General features: G+C 39.9%; 2 protein-coding genes across 2 annotated transcripts in view; both read left to right on the top strand.

The window, feature by feature from the left end:
• The window catches only part of LOC148329379 (serine/threonine-protein phosphatase 6 regulatory ankyrin repeat subunit A-like), a 17,509-nt gene extending 8,855 nt beyond the window's left edge, over positions 1-8,654 (top strand). Inside the window, exons 9-28 of the mRNA XM_088307520.1 lie at positions 747-825; positions 921-1,035; positions 1,388-1,470; positions 1,541-1,604; positions 1,730-1,798; positions 1,880-2,020; positions 2,588-2,699; positions 2,792-2,818; positions 3,384-3,458; positions 3,544-3,745; positions 3,846-3,933; positions 4,038-4,155; positions 4,649-4,868; positions 5,472-5,559; positions 5,644-5,727; positions 5,840-5,985; positions 6,340-6,422; positions 6,588-6,670; positions 7,094-7,185; positions 7,266-8,654. Coding sequence (XP_088163646.1) covers positions 747-825; positions 921-1,035; positions 1,388-1,470; positions 1,541-1,604; positions 1,730-1,798; positions 1,880-2,020; positions 2,588-2,699; positions 2,792-2,818; positions 3,384-3,458; positions 3,544-3,745; positions 3,846-3,933; positions 4,038-4,155; positions 4,649-4,868; positions 5,472-5,559; positions 5,644-5,727; positions 5,840-5,985; positions 6,340-6,422; positions 6,588-6,670; positions 7,094-7,185; positions 7,266-7,549 — 2,253 coding nt within the window. The 3' untranslated portion in view covers positions 7,550-8,654. The remainder of the gene's footprint in view (positions 1-746; positions 826-920; positions 1,036-1,387; positions 1,471-1,540; positions 1,605-1,729; positions 1,799-1,879; positions 2,021-2,587; positions 2,700-2,791; positions 2,819-3,383; positions 3,459-3,543; positions 3,746-3,845; positions 3,934-4,037; positions 4,156-4,648; positions 4,869-5,471; positions 5,560-5,643; positions 5,728-5,839; positions 5,986-6,339; positions 6,423-6,587; positions 6,671-7,093; positions 7,186-7,265) is intronic.
• Positions 8,655-9,030: 376 nt separating this feature from the next.
• Positions 9,031-19,601, top strand: LOC148329380 (uncharacterized). The gene is made up of 5 exons (XM_088307604.1): positions 9,031-9,350; positions 14,124-14,256; positions 16,405-16,595; positions 17,234-17,498; positions 17,590-19,601. The coding sequence occupies exons 1-5, from the start codon at positions 9,291-9,293 to the stop codon at positions 17,751-17,753; spliced, it is 813 nt and encodes a 270-aa protein (XP_088163730.1). The 5' UTR covers positions 9,031-9,290; the 3' UTR covers positions 17,754-19,601.
• The last annotated feature ends 379 nt before the right edge of the window (positions 19,602-19,980 follow it).

Raw genomic sequence — 19,980 nt, forward strand, 5'->3', positions numbered from 1 at the left:
GATGTAATTTCTCATGAATAACACACCCTGAGAATAAGAATAATTTTTTTTATTAGTCACGTTACATACGCTCCCCTGATTTGCTGGTGTCCACATAAAAAAAATAAAGTATCTGCGTAGTAATTTGATAGATTTCTAGTGTTCACATTTTTTTTCGTGTAAAGAGAAGTTCTCTTACCGGGCTAACAGTTTTGGCTGTCAATAATCAAAACTGTCACCGATTCCTGTTGGAAGACTTCGGTGTGTCACATGATCTCAAAAAAATGAAAAAGACAATGTCCCAATTTACGGCGATGTGTAATAATTGTGATTATCCTATCGATTATTCCATCGATTACTCGAGTAATCGTCCCAGCTCAGCACTGTAACACAGGCAGGAAGCTATGCTAAGCTAAGTTAGCTGGAGAGGCTTAAACACTGAGCAGTCACGACAATTCAGTGGAAGATACGAAAAAGTTTAATTCCCTTAAAAACACAAACTTAAAGCTGGGTTGCTGGTGCCTCTGGCAGCAGGCATCCACGAGAAAGACGCCAGCTCGTCGGCACACAATTCATGTTGATGTCCAAGCTCCGCCAGCGCCACTTTGCTGTAATGGATCACAAATCCTTGGCAACATGTGATTAATTGTAGGTTTGTGGCTGTGAACTTGCGTCCGTCAGCAACAAATGTCTGTGCCGGAACATGAACGAGACCAAACATTTACGAAAAGCTGCACATTTCTAACAAACAAAATGTTTTCATTTAGAGCAAGGATGGAAAGACACCTCTTCACATGACGGCAATCCATGGAAGATTCTCAAGGTCTCTTGCTATCATTGAAAACGGTGAGCTCGTCCAGAACTGTTTGCATGTTGGAAGCAATTGTATAACTCTGGCTCAAAAGCTTGATTTTATTTGATCTCCACCAACCCCACTTCAGGCGCTGAAGTTGACTGTGAGGATAAGAATGGAAATACGCCACTGCATATTGCTGCACGATACGGTCACGAGCTGATCATCAACACACTCATTGCCCACAGAGCTGACACTGCCAAGTGGGTAGACCCTGCCCACAAATGCACCAATTATGTTCAAGGGAAGATACAAAAGCAATGGTCCAAATGATTCTTAATGATCTGTAGGATTAAATCCCCTAAGGTTTTTAGACACCTTACATCTTAACATGTACCAATATCTATGCACCAGTGTGAATTCCAATGTCGTACTGGTCACACAATTCAATCAATCAGAGATGTAGTTTAACAATTTTGCATATTTTATCTAATGTTGTTTTAAACAATACTTTGACTCAACAAATTCTAATATACCAGTCACATTATGAAATATTAATGTTCCAAATATTTTTTATTCAATGAAGACACCCTTACCATGAGAATTTCTTTGCAGACGAGGCGTCCACGGTATGTTCCCACTGCATTTGGCTGCTCTCAGTGGATTCTCTGACTGCTGCCGAAAGCTTCTATCTTCAGGTAACTCCATTAAGAAACTTAATTATTGACTCGAGTTGCGTACTGTTGCTCATCATCCTTTCTTCATTAGGTTTTGATATAGACACGCCTGATGATTTTGGAAGGACCTGTTTACATGCTGCAGCTGCTGGAGGGTGTGTGCTATTAAAGCTGAATTGAGTTGAATTATTTTTTTTAAACCACTGATCCAGTCAATTAATCACTCCTAATAATAAAAGCCAATCATTTGCAATGCTCTCCTTTGTTTAAATCTACGCAGGAACCTGGAATGTCTCAATCTACTTCTCAACACGGGGGCAGACTTCAATAAAAAGGACAGCTTTGGCAGGTTTGTGATGATCTTCAATTGTGGTGTTCTTTTTGCTTCTGTAGTTTATCTTAGTCACCTAAACAACATTTACCTTTCTAGGACTTCTTTGCACTACGCTGCTGCCAAATGTAACTACCAGTGTCTGTTTGCGCTGGTGGGCTCAGGGGCCAGTGTGAATGACCTGGATGAGAGGGGATGCACACCGCTCCACTATGCTGCCGCTTCTGACACCGATGGAAAGTCAGTTGAGCTCTAAGCATTGTTTATCACGTTCTAGTGAAGCAACAAATGTGATGTCAATGTAATTCGTAAACATTTTGTAAAATTCTATATATGTAAAAGGAGCAGCAACTACTGTATATTGGAGGTTAATAATGTGGACATTTTTTTGTGGTAAAACCTGATGTTTTTGTGTATTTTTGTTCATGATGTGTAATACTGTATCTTTTGGAATATAAATTTCTCCGAAGTATAAATATCGGCTGTTAAAATACAATGCATCATAAAAAACTCATTGTACTCGACCCTAAGTCCCAAAACCAAGAACTGTTGAGGTCAGAATTACACAGAAAATTTCCATTGCCCAATCATGTTTATAGCAGCGGTCGAACGACTTCCGGTTGGATTCGGAAATAGGATTAGGGAACGGGATTTTAGGTGCAAGTGATTTTAATACTAGTCTCTTCTGAATATAAGTCATAAGAGCTGCCAGTTATGAAAAAAAACTGTGATTTACAGTCCAAAAAATACAGTAAATATTTGAGTTTAATATCTAAACTATCTTTTTTTTTTTTTTTTTTGCACCAGGTGCCTGGAATATTTACTGCGAAATGATGCAAATCCAGGGATCCGGGACAATCAGGGCTACAATGCTGTGCATTATGCCTCCGCATATGGACATCGCCTTTGTCTGGAGTTGGTGAGAGCATCACTATTAACTGCATGCTGTGTAAAACCCATTTCACTATCTTATATTGATAAAGGTACTGCTTAATTTCCCAATAATTCTAGATTGCAAGTGAAACCCCTCTAGATGCGGTGAGTAGAATTTGTGAATTTTCTTTACTGTGCAAATGAGATATCCTCAAATTATGGCAGATTACAAATAATCCCTAGGGCTATTTTTCTTTTCTTTTTGTACAGAAACCTAGCCTGAGATGAACCTGCCAAAATGTAAACAAATAAAATTAATATCAGACATTGGGAAAACAAAATCCATGTTAGTTTACAGCTACTCAAGTGTAAACGTGAATTGGTGTAACTTTGCAAGAATGCTTCTGCTCATCTGCTTAGGCTGCAGTGTTCAGGCTGCTTGCATCTATTGCCCCTTTCCCATTGTACCGGTTCTACCCCGAAACAGCCATGTTCTCCTCTGTATGTTCCCTCTACATAAGTATTAAATTAGTCAGGTAAATTATTCCTGTCAAATGGAAACCTCCTTCAAATACTGTAAATATTTTATCTCACCATTTGAATAAGTGCGCTTGGCCACTATTTGAGGAAATGCTTTATTTGAATGTTTTGTGCATCAATGTGATCCTGACCTTCAAAGCCAAGCAAATACCTTAATTCAGTTTTTGATCATTGTTCTTCATAATGTCAGTTAATGGAAACCTCAGGGACAGACATCCTCAATGACTCTGAAGTCCGAGCTCCCATAAGCCCATTGCACCTTGCTGTGAGTCAAATCCTTATCACTCAAGACATTTATTTTCCTGTCTTTCAAAAGTCTAATATTTGGATGTTTATTTTGGGTTGTTAAGGCGTACCATGGTCACCATCAGGCCATGGAGGTTCTGGTGCAGTCTTTGTTGGATTTGGATGTGAGAAACAGCCAAGGGCGAACGCCTCTCGACTTGGCTGCATTTAAGGGCCATGTGGAGTGTGTGGATGTTTTAATAAACCAAGGTGCCTCCATCTTGGTCAAGGATTTTACCTTAAAGCGAACACCAATTCATGCTGCAGGTATGGGCTCGTAGTAAACCATTTAGTCTGTCTACTTTTGTGCTATGAAACGTATAAACTCTTACACAATAATGCAAATGAACTCATCAATCCTTCGCAGCTACTAATGGTCATTTAGAATGTTTACGTTTGCTGATTGGGAATGCTGATCTTCAAAGTGCAGTAGACATTCAAGATGGTAACGGACAGTAAGTCGCCATTTTTTTGTTTTATTATTTGCTATTACGGTCCAATATGAGTCTTATGTAAAATCCGTTTAACTTTTTCTTTTTTTGTGTGTATAAATTCTCAGAACCCCTTTGATGCTGTCGGTTCTAAGCGGACACACAGACTGTGTGTATTCTTTGCTTAATAAAGGAGCTGGCGTGGAAGCCAAAGACAAATGGGGCAGGACAGCCTTGCATAGAGGAGTGAGTGTAACTTTGCATTTTTTCCCTTTGTAAAGGGGAAGTCAAGTTAAACATTTTTTTGCGAGAATATGTGCTGCCCCACTAGTCTGGAAATGGTATGGTGATCAATAGTGTGTTAATTGAATATGAATTAAGCAGCACCATCCACTGGTTTTATCCATCTCAAGGGGCAACCATTTTGCCACGTGCTGCCTCAGGGCTCAACTTCCAAACGTCACATGACCAAAACCCAGAACCAGGTGTGCTGTGATTGGTCATTTTCTGAGCCCTGACTCAAAGTGATGTTGTTTTCAGTCAACAGCAAGTGGCAAAATGGCCGATTCCTGAGATGGATAAAAGCCGGTGGATGTTGCTGTTTATTCATATCTGAATTTAGACTCGTGAGGGTGCATATAGAACATGCTATTGTCAAGAAAGTTTTTGTAAAATTCGTTCATTTCAGGCTGTCATCTATAACAAGAGATAACCGTTTGCAATTGTATTCTATTTGTAGGCTGTTACTGGTCATGAGGAATGTGTGGAGGCTTTGCTTCAGCATAGCGCCAGCTTCTTGGTGCAAGACTGTAAAGGCCGCACACCCATCCACCTGGCAGCAGCTTGTGGACACATTGGTGTATTGGGAGGCCTGCTGCATGCTGCCCAGTCAGTGGAAACGCCTCCTGTGTTAACAGACAGCCAGGGCTACACGCCACTGCACTGGTCCTGCTACAATGGTTTGTGAATTCAAAATGATGTCGACTATAGTTCGTCATGTTTATGTTTTCTATTGTTGGGGATTCTCAGCTTGGAATGCAGTTTGACACTTATGGCAGTGAAACAAACGAAATTTGTAGGAATGCATTGTATAACTAACCCATGCAATTTCAGTAGTAAAGACGTGACTACTGTAAATAATTCTCTGAAAACAATTACGGTTAAAGGACTTTGACACTTTCACTAATCTCCTAAGTAGCAAGCAGGCTGAGCTTTAAAAACTGAGCTTTCAACAAGGGCAAATCCACAGAACACAGTCCAAACCCTCCTAGAAAGACAAGTACCAGACCAGAGCCCAAGTTGTGTCGATGCCAGCCCGACTAGCTCCTCCAAACTTACTTCCCTCGATAAGGTATCGGCTCAGGAAAGGAATTCCTACTCTCATGCTATACCTTTCTTTTTTCCCCCACCAATTCCAAAAGATTTTAGTGAGCCATTCGTATGTAAGGAAATATTTTGAGCGGCCAGCAGATAGACAAGAAACCAATTTATTAAAGATGAATTTCACTATATTTGGAAAATAGTTGCTCAGCTTGACAATGAACCGGGATTCTTTCTTAAAGGTCATGATACATGTGTAGAGGTTCTGCTGGAGCAAGAGGTTTTCCAAAAAGCAGAAGGCAATCTCTTCACCCCCCTCCACTGTGCAGTGTAAGTTATCCAATCCTTGCAGTATTTGATAGGTGGTAAAACCAGGCGGGTGGTGTTTGATAAATAGATAAATTCTCTCCTAAGGATCCGTGACAATGAAGGTGCTGCTGAGATGCTTATAGACACAATGGGCCCTGTTATTGTCAATGCCTACGACAGCAAAAACAGGTACAATCTTGATTGTTAAAGTAACTATAAATGCTAGTTAAACCCTCTAAATGTACCTTTTTTTTTTTTTTTTTTCTCAAACCATGATTTGTATCATCCCTTTTGTGTGCAGGACTCCTCTGCATGCCGCGGCCTTCACTGACCATGTTGAGTGTCTGCAGCTGTTGCTGAGCCACAACGCTCAGGTCAACAGTGTGGATGCCACAGGGAAGACCCCTCTCATGATGGCTGCTGAGAACGGCCAAACCAACGCAGTCGGTATGCTGGATGCACACAGGCACCACGGGGCGTCAGGCTGAAACCTCCTATGTCCAAATTTGTTCCATTTCATGTTTTTCTTTTTTAAACAAATCGTTTATATTGGTCAGTCTCCATGTGGGTCTGTTTTTTTTTTTTAAACAAATTATTGTCCAATGTTAAGTGTTTACAATGGCTTGCTCTCTTTAATTATATAATGTTAATGGCTCTACAAACATCATTTTGGGGGTTTCCATGGAAGTGACGTTTTTGGAAATGCACGGTTTTTGCCTGACGTCAGTGAATTATACCTAAGAGACAAACGCATAAGAATATTACTGAGTTAATTTTATATGTGCCATTCTTAATATTAAGAGCTCTTGGTGAGCAGTGCAAAAGCAGATCTTACGCTTCAGGATGCAGTGAAGAACACTGCGCTTCATCTTGCCTGCAGTAAGGTCAGTACAGTTTATAACCACTAGAGGGCAGTGTTTCATGCTAAGGCAGCTAATTGGGTGCCATCTCACATGCGGATGCTAAAGGCATAATGTATGATTCAACTTGTCACTTCCTGGTTACTTGGAAGTTTTTAGCACCAATGAAACTCTGCTTGCTTTTCCCAGGGACATGAAACCAGTGCCTTGTTGATATTGGAGAAGATTACAGACAGAAACCTCATAAATGCAACTAATGCCGCCTTACAGACGTACGTATTATTTGCAACAATTTTTATGTTTCTGCTCGCAGACAGTAGGGTAAACTATCTATATATATAGTAAAGTTTAACACAAAAATCTACAAATATGTCAACGATCTCTCCATCCCTTTTCTATTGCGCTTGACCTCATTGAGGGTGAGCTATCTGACTTTGAGTGAGAGGCGGGGTACAACCTGGACTGGCCATCAATCACAGGTCACATCTTGTACAGACAACCAACCATTCACCCACAGTCATACCTATCTCATGGAATGAAGCTAAACACTACTTCACCAAACAAATTATTCAGTTAATTGAAATATCAATATTTTTTCTGGGCATTGTCCAACGTGTGTGATTATTTCACAAATTATTTTCCGCCCGTTTGCAACCTGACCTTCTACCCAATCCTTGTTCTCCTTTCCATTCAAGCCCTCTGCACGTAGCTGCAAGAAATGGCCTGACGGTAGTGGTGCAAGAGCTGCTCACAAAGGGAGCCAGTGTCCTCGCGGTTGATGAGAATGGTAAATGTATTGTTCAGTCTAGATATAGATAAACTCGTTCACATTTTACAATTAATACTGGTGTGTGGTCATTCCCTCAGGTTACACACCCGCCTTGGCTTGCGCCCCCAACAAAGATGTGGCAGACTGCCTCGCCCTCATCCTGGCCACCATGATGCCTGTGTCCCCCTGCACCTCGGCGCCTACCCTTCCTTTCAGTGCCATTAACCACTACACCACCAGCCCCTCCAAGAGCGTCACCTTCGATAGCCTGCCTGTGTTGCGCGGCCAGCACAGCTCCTACTGCAGCTTCAACAACATCAGCCATCACGATGTCTTCTACAAAGATGAAGAACTCAATGACTCTGACTCAGAGACATACTGAAGTACAGGAAACTACGTGAAACAAGCACACGTTGTGTCTTTAAGTTCACACAGGGCTAGCTCAGTAGTGCAGAAGAAGACACAAGCCCCTTCAGGAGCCTTAAGTCATCCCATCCCGACCTCATCCAGCACTAGGTGTCCTTCCAGGTGATACAAGGCTACACTGACTCACTGTTCAAGTGATTGCACTCGATGGGCATACACCTTTTTACTGCAATAACATGCGAATGGAAGGACGGTAGCAGCTAAAAAAAGAAAGCTAAACCAGCATGGACCAAAAGATGCGGATGTAATTTAACCCAATTTCAATTACGTGTACATGAGTCTTTGTTTTGAAGGTTGTCTTGGTTGGTTTTCCTGGAGGTGATGCAGAAAGTATATATTTTTTGTTTTTATTTTATTTTAGATGGTCGTGTGAATGTTGGGGTAGATTCTTCTACGCACTGCATCTTTCAAAACGCACTTGTCATTTCAAGTCTGTCACCCAGGAAGGAAGTTGTGTGAATGTTTGAAATCAAAATTTTAAAATATCCTTGTCTTCAACTCCCTATCCTCTTGAAAAGAGCATCAATTATTTTCATCAGGTTCTTTTATTATTGAGCAACCTCGCCCTCGTGTATCTGTCCATCATGGTTTAGTCTCAAGAATAAATTATTTGTGTACTTTACTATATATATGTGCTCATTTTGTGCCTTCATTAGTTTTGGAGGGAGGAAAAGTGTAGAGGCAGCTGTAAAATCTGTGACTAGGTAAGTAATGAAGCGTTCATGAGAAGCACTTTGCCACTGTTGAGGTACAGGCTTGAGTAAACCATGGACAAAATGGTATGTTTTTGTTTGATCATTATACGGCGTGGTTTGCTTGCTTTGTCATTTTAAAAAGGACCCACTCAAATCTCATGCTTGGAATTCTTGCTTTACTTTGTTGAAGAGTTTGAATCTAACTGGAAATATGTACATTTTGTGGATTCCTATGAATAAAACTTTTCTTTGGATGGGATGCAATGTACATATAAAAAAGAACTGTGAAGTCAAAGTTGCAATGAATTATTTCAGTACTGAGATCACTGTATATTTTATGGGTAATAAAATGAATTATTTATGAAATTTATGTATTAGTTTATTGTATGTATTAAATGCACAAAACAACTAATGGGACAAGATGTAACTGTTGCAAAGATTAAAAAGCACCAGACAATCCAATTTTCATTTAAATAAATGTAATTTCGGCCCATTCTGAGGACCTCTGGTGTTTACATGGTTGACAGGGAAGTTCGGTGGAATTTTTACTAAAAAAAAACACAATAGCAAATAGCGCACTTAAATGAATTAACTACAAGAACGTACTACGACGATACAAAATAAAATGTGTTTAGTTTTCACGTAAGGCATCAGGCATAATTTAGGTTTTAGTCATCTTTCGTTACAAATCCCTTCGCTGTGGGCCACGCTTCCAACTTCCGCTTCAAGTGACGCAATTGCGTCATGACATCACTGCGGCGTCACGTTGCCTTTCCAGACCAAACAACTTTTCCAGACTCTGCGAGCGACTCCACACCTCGACTCGTCCAGCTGCGGCACGCCGTTAAGCAAAGATTTAGCAGATTTGTCGAATAATACGGACCGAAACGCGACTACGATAGATTGTAAAGACTTGAACTTTGATTTGAACACATTCATTTCCATTTTGTCCCTTTTTTCAAAATAGTTTGTTCAGTTACCGCCTTCTCTCTGAAAATTGAGATGAGGACTCTTTGGTTGTTGTTCCTCGTTGGGCTAGTCCCTGGATTCAAAAGTGAAAAGGTAAGTACGGTTTGCCTTTTACTTGACTACCTATCTATCTATCTATGTATCTAATCAGCATTTCTCCATTTTAATTTTCCACAAACATTTCTAATCTGTCTCCTCTGACGAAAAATAGCCAATGCTTGCCCATTTAAGTAAATATATTTTTTGGCCGACTAATATTCAGCCATAGCCTTCTTGGTCCATGTGTAGGTGGCGAGATGGTGTCAAGTTCACATAGGACTATAGTCTGTTTTCTACTTTTGCTTTTTTTTTTTTTTCCCCCAAACCGTGACCACTGCTTTCACAGTCAGACGTTGGATCAAGCTTTAAATGTAATCAAGTGTCGTCTACATGCTGCCTCAGGCCATTTTTTTCTTCCTCACTAACAAAAAAAAAACAACCTTTTCGCCCTCTATGTGTTTGTGTGTGCGTGTGTGAGAATGTGTATATTAAAGCTGGAAAACACCTGGAAACGGCTTTTCTTTCCAACAGGGACCTAAAGATCCTGTTTATACAAGTCAGCTAAAGTACAGTGAAACCAAGTTACCCTTTTCAATAAACGTGGTATTTATGAATCGTGGACTGTGTATTGTGAAAGCAAGCCAGCTGAAACCTGAGACTGGAGCTCCAGAGAGAGTTTATGAAGTTTCCCCACCTACAGTATATAGAAGGCCCTGCAGGTTTTAAACGCGAAAGCACAGTCTTGGAAAAAAATCTGATGGCGGAGCAACAGGCTTGAGTTTGAGCATTGCGTCGCCTCACTTCCAGAGAAACCAGTCTTAAAATTTCTGGCCGTTATGGTGTATTATGCAAACTGTCTCAGTTGGCAAATGTGTGGCTGTAGAATTACTGGTTAGTCGACCAGCAATGCTGTTCTCGTGTGAATGATGAATGTCTGCTCTTGACGGGATGTGAGCTGTTTTTTTTGTGTCATTTTCTGGATGGATGACTCACCATGAGTCCTTCTGGGCTAGTCTAGGCAAGATCGGAGCTGCGTGGGACATTCACAATTTGGGAGATGTACTAGGACACCTGCTCCCATTGTTTTATTGGGATTTGCATGCCACATTCAGGGCAGCGCAGTGAAATAGTGGTTAGCACTCTGCCTCACAATTATAAAGTTTTAGTTCGAATCCCACGTCTAGTCTATTTGGTCTTCCTGTGTGGATTGTACTGTACATCCCTTAAGGCAAAGCAAGTTTACATTTATTGCCAACCAAAACAAAAGCAATAAATAAAAGGAATATCAGAAAGGCCGCATAGTGACCTAGTGGTTAGCATCTGCATCACACTTTTGAGGCTTGAATTTTGCGTTATGGTCCCGTGTGGAATTCGTAAATTGTCACTGTGCTTGAGTGTGTTTCCTCTGTGTGCTCAGACTTTCTCACAGATTCCCAAAAATATGCATGTTAGGTTATTAGAAGGCTAATTAGTCCAGTGTTGGTTAGTGTTTTGTCTAGATGTGGCCTGGAATCTCAACCATAGTCAGCTGAGATCGGGTACGCGGTCTCGAAAATGGATGGATGGATGGACATAAGGTTCATAGACTTTTATCCGCTGTCTACTTCATAGCAAATAATTCCCGTGTGCAGAAACAATGTCACAGTTTTGCATTGGTTTCATGTTTTTGAAGTCGTACTTCAGAACTCAGTATGTACCAGTCACATAAGTGTGTGTTTACAAAGCTGATACAGAATCCCACATTCAGAAATTTAGAAGTGTGTAGTCACCCCCAGGGTCTCGTGGGACATGAAATACCTGCAGGACAGAGAACATTGCGTTCAATGCAGCAGGACAGTGAGTGTTCAATGTCAAATTTCACACCACTGCAAAGGTCACAATTTTTTTTTTCTTGCAGACTTCCACTTGCGTCTTGATGCCCTCAGTCTCCTCTTCAGTAAAAGAAATGTTGCAACATAAATAAACCCGATATATTTAGGGTGTTTTATTCCATCTGAAGTGTGGAATACATTTAAAGGGGAAAGCTCAACCTCACACATACGAGGCAATCAGAGAGCACCGTATATTATCTGTAAAAAAATAAATAAAAAAATCATCAAATTTTCCCATTTCATTTCAAAGTAATTAAAAGTTGAAGTATAACAAATATGTCAACATTAGTGCTGGTCATTTCTCCAATACCATTGATTCAATTCATGAGGTGCCAAAATGTTTCAAGGGCTGTTTATTTTCAAGCGAAACAACTCCATTTGGTTCCAGTCAGTGGGATTACAATTAGAATCTATATGGTTGGCTTAGTTTGAAAAGGTATTATGCAATGTTTCTAGATGTCCTTTCACAATACGCAGGAACGTGTCAGTAGGCTGTTGTCAATGTGGCCTTTCCCCTCGAAGAAAATAACAGACGATTCAATACGTGTGTTGCTAAATTTTTCAAGCGGAACGATTTGGTTCGATTCAATGCAAAAAACAAATAAGATTTTTCGATTCCATTTTTTTTCCCCCCTCTCGTTTCACCCCAAGTAAACAGACTATACACGAAGCAGCATTTGGGGCTGCTGCCCTGCTGTGCACTCCAGGTTACACAACCATGCTACCATGTGTCTGTCATTATTATTGACTTTCAGCCTATGTGAGAAATATTTTCCTGTAATAACTATAAGACCAAGTGGTAGAAGGTAAAGAAATTATTTATTACAAGCAGTAATAATGCATTACCGTGAGCCAATCACACATGCCTTTGTTGCCTGCATATGTGTTTTACTGCTGTGACATGGCTATTTCCAGCAAACTCTCATCATGACAGAGCACCAGGCTACCAGATGGATATATATTGTGTGTATGAGAGAGACGCCATGTATGTTTTCCAGATGTCTGATTTTCATGTAAACATGCATTATAGCGACTCTCTGGCACGGGAGCGTGGTCGTGAAATGTATTTTATTTTGTTGGTGGTTTTCTTCTGTTGGCTTTTAGCCCACAACCTCACAGTGGGTCTACGTAGGCGTTCCATTGCCGTCTAGTTGATGTGATATTTATGTATAGCGTGTGATATTTTAGAAGCTGGGAGGGCGCTTTTTGCTGTTCAGCAGATGAAAGCACCTGAGGTCACAGGAAGGTGAGCTTTTCTCACCATAAAAGGGAATCCTGCTTTCTTTCACCACAGTTTAACTGTTCCCTCCACACCAGCGAGTCCGTCTTACTCGTGTGAGCTGCTTTGACTCCAAAAAAAAAAAAAATTCTAAAGACCACATCAGACTAGAGGCTGTTTGCTTTTCGGTTAAATAACTTAACATTTCAAAGCCAATTGGTCCTACTACTTAAACTTTTGCAAAAAAAAAAAAAATCCTCAAATGTCATCTCAATTTCTTATGACACGACATAAATATTTAAAGGTATAGTTTTCATAGCTGATGGTTTAATAGCACTGGTCAACTCATTTATGTTATTAGTAAATGTATCTAGACGGATTACTAATTTCTAATTCTGTTTATTTTTTTCTGTAACTCATCAGATTTTCACAATCAAAAACCAGGTTTGCAAGAAAAAAAAAGGAAAGAGATTTTTTTTTAAATCGGCTTCAAAAATATGTTTAGTGAAGTATAAACCCATCTCTAATTTTAATTTGCTATTGACCAGTTTGATTGTTAGTGGTCACTGACGTGTAGTGGTGTATTCGCCTGACATCTTTGCAGGTGCAGTGTGTTTGATTCCCACTATAACTTTACACGGATCTGATCAGCTCTGTCGGATCGGCCGATATTTTGCCTTTATTTGGCTTTAGTGCTGAGTGTTGCCATAGTGTGGCTTACTGCTGCTGCTTTCATGTTGTCCTTCTTAAGATGGCAAACTGTAATTGAGACTGACTCAACAGCGCCTTTGCTGGCACCCATTGGTGTCCCCATTTTTACTTCATTTTTTTCCAAGACAAATTCAGCAATCAATTTCACACAATGTGCAGAAATTTACCCGATCTTATCCTAATATTCTGCTTTAAATTTGTCACATTCTTCACGTCTGAGCTTTTCAGTTTTTTCAAAAGTATTTAAAATTTATTTACTCTTTGCATTGGTTTTTTTTACATGCCAGTTTCACTAACCATGAACTTGTCTTTTATAAACAAAGTATCTTTAGTGTGACTTTTTCAACCACAATATGACCATACGCATTTCCTTTGTGTAATATAATAAATTGCTGCGCTCTGAATCACAGCAAAATTTATGGCCGTGTTGGTTGTTCTCAGCACCTGTTTCTTAAGAAGTTCCCTTCCCTTTCTTCTGCCAGGATCCATCCATGTTCGCACCTGTGTTAGTGGAAGCATAGCATGCATACCAGACATGCATACTTCACGTCTCAATGGGCCACATTCATCTGCGTGCACGTGAATGTGTTTGTCTGTGTGAGGTTGTGTGCATCTTACTGAATCTCAGGTTTATTATCATGCAGCATTCTTCTAAGGTAATGCTGCCAACAACAAGCTAATAAATGTAGCTTTTTTGCGAGTTACCAAACAAGGGCCCTATCTCTTTTACCTCTTCCTGCGATGCTTGAAATGGCAACAGATTTAGCGGTTATCGGTCCTGTTGCAAATCACTGAAGCAGCATGTGAATTGAATCCATGTGCAGTTCTTGTAACAAACTTTGACCTCCTTTTACTTGCCTCACTATGGTATCACTTTATTGACACATTCTCAGAAACCAAAGGTCACTTACTGTAGTCAATGAATTTGAGTGTTTTTTTTTTTAATTTATTTTTCATTTTGTTAATAGTTCTCATTGAGTGAGTAATGACACTGTTTATTAACACATCATTTTGTTTTCCTTTCAGATGCTGGTCTCTTCCCAGTCACACCCATTCTTAGGAGATGACCTTTACATAGATGGTCAAACATCAGGTGACCTCCCGATAGATGATGAAGATGGGGATGACTTAGGATCAGGATCTGGATCCGGAGACTATGGTAAGGGGTGTGGGCTTGATTTTGAGTGACTTCTTAAGGTGTATTTTTTTTTAAAATAAACGTACAATTACTAAAGTCTGAAAATATGCATTGGTAGATAATTTCTCTGCTTATAGCTGCGTTTAGTTACACCACCTGTATACTTTTCTTTTGAATGATGCCCCATTTGGAAGGCAAATACATTTTGTGGGATGTGGGACCACCGAACATTTTATTCTGCTGTTGATCCTCGTGTTTGGTTTACTTTAGTGAATAATGATCACAGTCTTATACGTAACAGGAAGAAAAAAGACAATTTGTAACACAGGTTAGAGAGCTTCAGGAACGTGTGCGCACAATCGCAAAATCTGGACTCAATGCTGCCTTTAATGTTCCTCCACATAATTAGGTTGTCAGTCACTTGGGCGGCTAGCAGAAGCTCGAGTCTATGGCAACGGTAGAATAAGCTGCTGTAAACTACAAAACACAAATTCCCCCCAATTTTTTTTTGTTATTTATTTGTTCAGGTAATCATGGTTAGTGCGTTTCAAGTGTTCATCATCAAATGTTTGTGTTTGTCTGGTTGCGCTATTGCCAGTTGTCAGGTGTGGCCTTTTTACCTCACCCATTAAGTGCTGTTATTATTTGTTCGACTTGTTCACACATCAGATGAATGCTTGTGCTGTATGGTGAGGCAATTGTGGGTGTTCCAAGGTGATGTGGACGAGGTGAAGTTTTTATTTGAAGCCAGCAGATTACTTTTCACCTTTTATTCATGATTCATCACCCCCCGCCCCCCTCCTCCCCCAACCACCACCACCAAGAGAAAATATGCTCGAGCAGTTCGTGTGATCATTGTTAGCAATTATGGTTTTGTAAAATATGGGCGTTTTAAACATCAGGTATCTACGCAACCTTGCTATAAACACTCAGAGAACACATTTGAATGCCTTCTAATGCCAAAATGAGCTTCTCTCTCACAGTACGGTGCACAAGTCTTTCTTTGCTCAAAGTAATCATTTTGACACAGGAACCCCACTGAGTAGTAGAACAGTTACAATTTGCACAAAATATGTACCATAGAATCACCATTCTGGTCAAGATCATGGTGAAGAGATCAGGATTTATTTACACCTTTTGAGTAGGCTTGCCATTGGAGGAACAGTCCATGCCCTCAAAATCATATATGCATGTATTCGTCCTGCTACATGACCTTTGAAGTAGCTTGCTAACTAATAAACAAGCACAAATATGACTGGAAAAAAGTATTTTGTTATCCATCCATCCATCCCATATCTGTACCTTTTGTCCTCACTAGGGTCGCGGGGGTTGCAGCTATCTTCGGGTGGTAGGCGGGGTACACCCTGAACTAATTGCCAGCCAATTGCAGGGCACACATAGACGAGCAACCATGCGCGCTCGCACTCATACCTAGGGGCAATTTAGAGTGTCCAATCAACCTGCCATGCATGTTTTTGGAACATGGGAGGAAACCGGAGTACCCGGGGGAAAACCATGCAGGCACAGGGAGAACATGCAAACTCCACACAGGAAGGCCGGAGCCGGAATCTAAACCCTGCACCTCTGAACTCTGAGGCCATCGTGCTGACCAGTCGTGCCACTCCTTTCTAATCATTAATAATTATGACAAAAACAATTAATCTGTTATATGCCATGCGCTTCATTTACTTCCAATGTTGCCCTGTGAGGATAGTTATTGCAACATAGGGGATCTTTTTGGATGGACTGTACTTCAACTCCCTGTAGCTGACATCATGTTGATTCTTCAGCCCCCAAACTCGTTGTTAGTAATCAGCAGTACCTCTGCTGATTACACCCAAATTATGCACTGCTTTTTGTTTCAAGACGCAATCAGTCACCAATTTATCAACTGTCAATTCCACACTAGCAGTTCAATTGAATAAGCCATAATGGCCGCCCAAGTCATTAGCATGATGCTATTGAGCACACACTCCTCCATGCCTTGTTGCTTCATAAATCACCTCCTCTCTCGCTCAACCTTAAACACATCAATATGCTATACCTTTCTAGATGTATGACGCCTTTTATTTGGGCTAACCCGAAAATCAAATGCTAAATAGTTATGCACACGTGGAGGTCAAAGGTCAAACTCCAGAAAAATTACTCCTACCCCAAATCTGTTGTTAGACAAAGAGGAGACCGAGACGGCGATCTTCACCACATTTGTCACCTCGAACAAGAGTGAAGAAAAGCTTCCAGCTCAGTCAACAGCAGACTCTCCTCACGATCAGCCGACGAAAGCAGCTGACCGCCGCGATCCCAACACGGTGATGGACAACGAGACAACTGCAATCAGTGTGGACACCAAGGACGAGGAGGTAAGAACACACTTGTGCTGGTGATGTGCTGGGCAACATATGGCCCCATACGGCCCTATACGGCCCACTACGTTCTTTAATGTGGCCCACCACGCATTTGCATGATCAAATCTGTAATTTGTTGCAAGAATTTAGCTGATCTTGAATTTTGCTTTCGTTATTATAAACAATTGTTTGATTTAGAAAATAAGAGTTAAAACATAAATATACTATACATTTAACGTTTGTTTTAGAACAATAATTGGCTATTGAATTATTAAGTATGAATGAAACCAAAAATGAAAATGAAGTGTTTTTTATATAACAATATTGTGTATGAGTTGTTTTTTAATTTATTTATCTAAGTAATTGATTTCTTGTAAATAATAAAATACAAAAATACAAGTTGAACACAAATTTTTTACATGTATTTTCATGCAACATATGGCTTTTAATAAATTTATCTTGATTATAAAATCAAAAAGGTTATTTTAGCAATGCAATTAACTATTTTACATATACATTTACACGTTTACATTTTTTTTTTTAACAACCTGGCCCATCCGTCCGTTTTAAAAAGCAAATGTGGCTCGAAAATATTAAAGTTTGGGCATTCCTGCGTTATAAACTCATTTGTAATGTCTGCTTGTTCCTTTTAGGTGGCAGGTAATGTCCCAACAGCGGACTGGTTCACACATGCTCCCACTCCCAGCTCCACCTCCAAGGGCAAGGACATCAAAGAAGCCGACGAAGACAACAGCCTGGATAGATGGGACGACTCCTCCGCCACCAAAGATGACGGCCCTGAAGACACAAGTGACGTTCTGACAAATGAAATTCTCGTGGGTCAAGGCAGCAGAATGTTTGACTCTCCTGATGCTGTGACATCCGAGAGCATGTGGGAGCGAACGGAGGTCCTAGCAGGTAAGCACACATTTACTTGCAATCACTTTCTGGAAAATGTACAAATATACAAAATACAACATTCCAATCATGGTTCTTTCTGCCCTTCCAGCGGTGATAGCCTGCGTGGTGGTCGGCTTGCTTTGTGCCATCTTCCTCCTCGTCCTCCTGGCCTACCGCATGAAGAAGAAGGACGAGGGCAGCTACGACCTGGGGGACACCAAACTTTCCACAACAGCTTACCACAAAGCACCAACCAAGGAGTTTTATGCCTGAACTGACCGATTGAGACTGTGACTCGATGTCATCACTTGCCAGTTCGGACTGAGAACGGCTCAATATCAGCTTTATTTTCAGATGCTCAACTGCATCAAACTTCCCTGCTCGTCTCTCCCGTCCGCTATCTTTTTACTTCTCTGTCTCCGTCTGTCAAATGTATTCATATCATTCCAGTCTGGCTAAGGAGTGGAATTGTCTCAAGAGTATCATAGGATCACAGCCATTCTAGTCAAGGAAAGTCTATTCAACACTGTGCCTTAAACCCACTCTGCCTATCTAAGATGACTCGCTATGGTGTCATCTGGGCTAAACAGTCATGAGGAAGTTAACTTAAACAAAAAAAAAAGTAGGACACCTTTATTGTGTTTTCAATGATGTCATAAAATGGTACTAGTAGTCCAAAGAAACGCACGTTAAACGCTTTTTCCCTTTTTTGGTCGAGGTCAGATTTCATGTGTTGTTACATTTCATTTAGTGCTTTTTGCTGACTGTTCGAATGTTTTTTGTTGTCATGACTAGTGAATATGTAATTCCATATTCTGTCCAGTATTGGTACACGAGATTGGGTTCCTCTGCAGGTACATAACTTTGTTTTTCTCATAAATCTTATATTGTAACGAATCAATATCATGTTGTCTTTGGAAATTGTAGCTTGTTTGTGTATGTTATATTTTCAGATTTTTGACCCAAAAGCCATTTTAAAGAAAACATTTTCAGTATATGCATTGTATTCCCAATGCCTTTGCACACACAGTATGTCAACTTAGCATTGAACATTCGTAATATTTACAGGACTATGACTGAGTGCAGCAAGCAAAGCCAAACCACATTCCATTGCAATTGCCAACTGTATGTAGCTATAATAACAGGTTTGACTCGTGACAGCATTGAGAGCCTTTTTTGCACAATAAGGTTTTTTTTTTCAGTAAAAGAGGCTACTAAAACAACCACTTCAGTTTTCCAGTGTAATAATGCAGTACTTTATAGGTCTTCTGTTTTATCTATATATGTTTTAGCATTTCGTCTGGTGCTAATTGCATGGCAAAGCACATTTTCTGATTGCTTTTGGATTGAGGGAAAGCTATTTTGGAGCAGTTCTTTTGTTAGACTTCTGTTTGCAGAAGTTGCCTCATAATGGAACCTCCAAAAAAGGCTCTGAAATTGAAATATTACCATATTTTTACCAAAGGTTTTGCTGCAATTTTGCACAGAATTAAAACTTATTTCCTTTCTACTGCATACAATACCTCCCTTCATTTGTCAGAAATTTAAAAAAAAAAACGTTTCTGAAATTTCTTGTTCTGTTATGCAGAAAACTGCTCCCATGCATTTTTCAAATTTCCCCATGAACGCTAGTACTGGCATTTCACAGCTGGAAGAAACTGATGTGAACATTAACCCTCTGTGATTTACTGTCATCAAGATTATAAGGACACCATATGATGGAGCTGAGAGTGATTCTTCAAAAAGATGTCATATAGATTTAGCTATGAAGAACCACATTGATAATTGTAATTTTCTTTAAACTGAGGGTAAAAACAAAATAAAGCCCCAAAATGCAAACACACCCTGTGGTAATCAAAGTAACAGTTTAGCTTTTGCAACTTTCATTTGGGATCGTCTACTATGTTGTGATGATTCCATCACATATGTATTAATTTATGTTATTTTAGACTATATTCGATTTCAGTATGTAAAATGTACAGTTTTGTTTTGAGTGTCTTTGTTCCTACTGATCAGATTATTTCAAATGTATGTTTTATTATATGCTGGTTCAATTAATTGTTAGTAAACCAGATATATGCAATTTTCTTGAATACATTCAATAAAAGCTGAGAAATATCATTTTCCACACAGTGGTGGTTTTATTGTTGTTGAAGAGCTTGAGCATAAAGTGAAGGCAGTGACTGGTAAAAAATGTCCAATGTTTATTAGCGAGAACGAACAAATGTGAAAGCTTTGTTGCTCAAATGATGTGTTTATTGAGTTTCATAATTGACATGGTTAGATCATATCCTTGCAGGGTTATACCATTGTTTTGCTTTGACTTACAAGTGCCAGCAGAAAATGAAAGGAAACAAATTGTGGCCTATTTTCACAAACCGAACGATGTATAGGGGGGGGGGAAGAAATGTAGCAACACGCCATTGGCAACCAAACTAGGAATTATTTTCCTTGGGGGCATCTCAGGGGGTCCGTACAGCATTTTTTTTTTTTACTAACC

The sequence above is a fragment of the Idiotropiscis lumnitzeri genome, chromosome 10, assembly GCF_059441095.1.
Source record: "Idiotropiscis lumnitzeri isolate Australia: NSW breed Sydney's pygmy pipehorse chromosome 10, RoL_Ilum_1.0, whole genome shotgun sequence".
Taxonomy (NCBI): Eukaryota; Metazoa; Chordata; class Actinopteri; order Syngnathiformes; family Syngnathidae; genus Idiotropiscis; species Idiotropiscis lumnitzeri.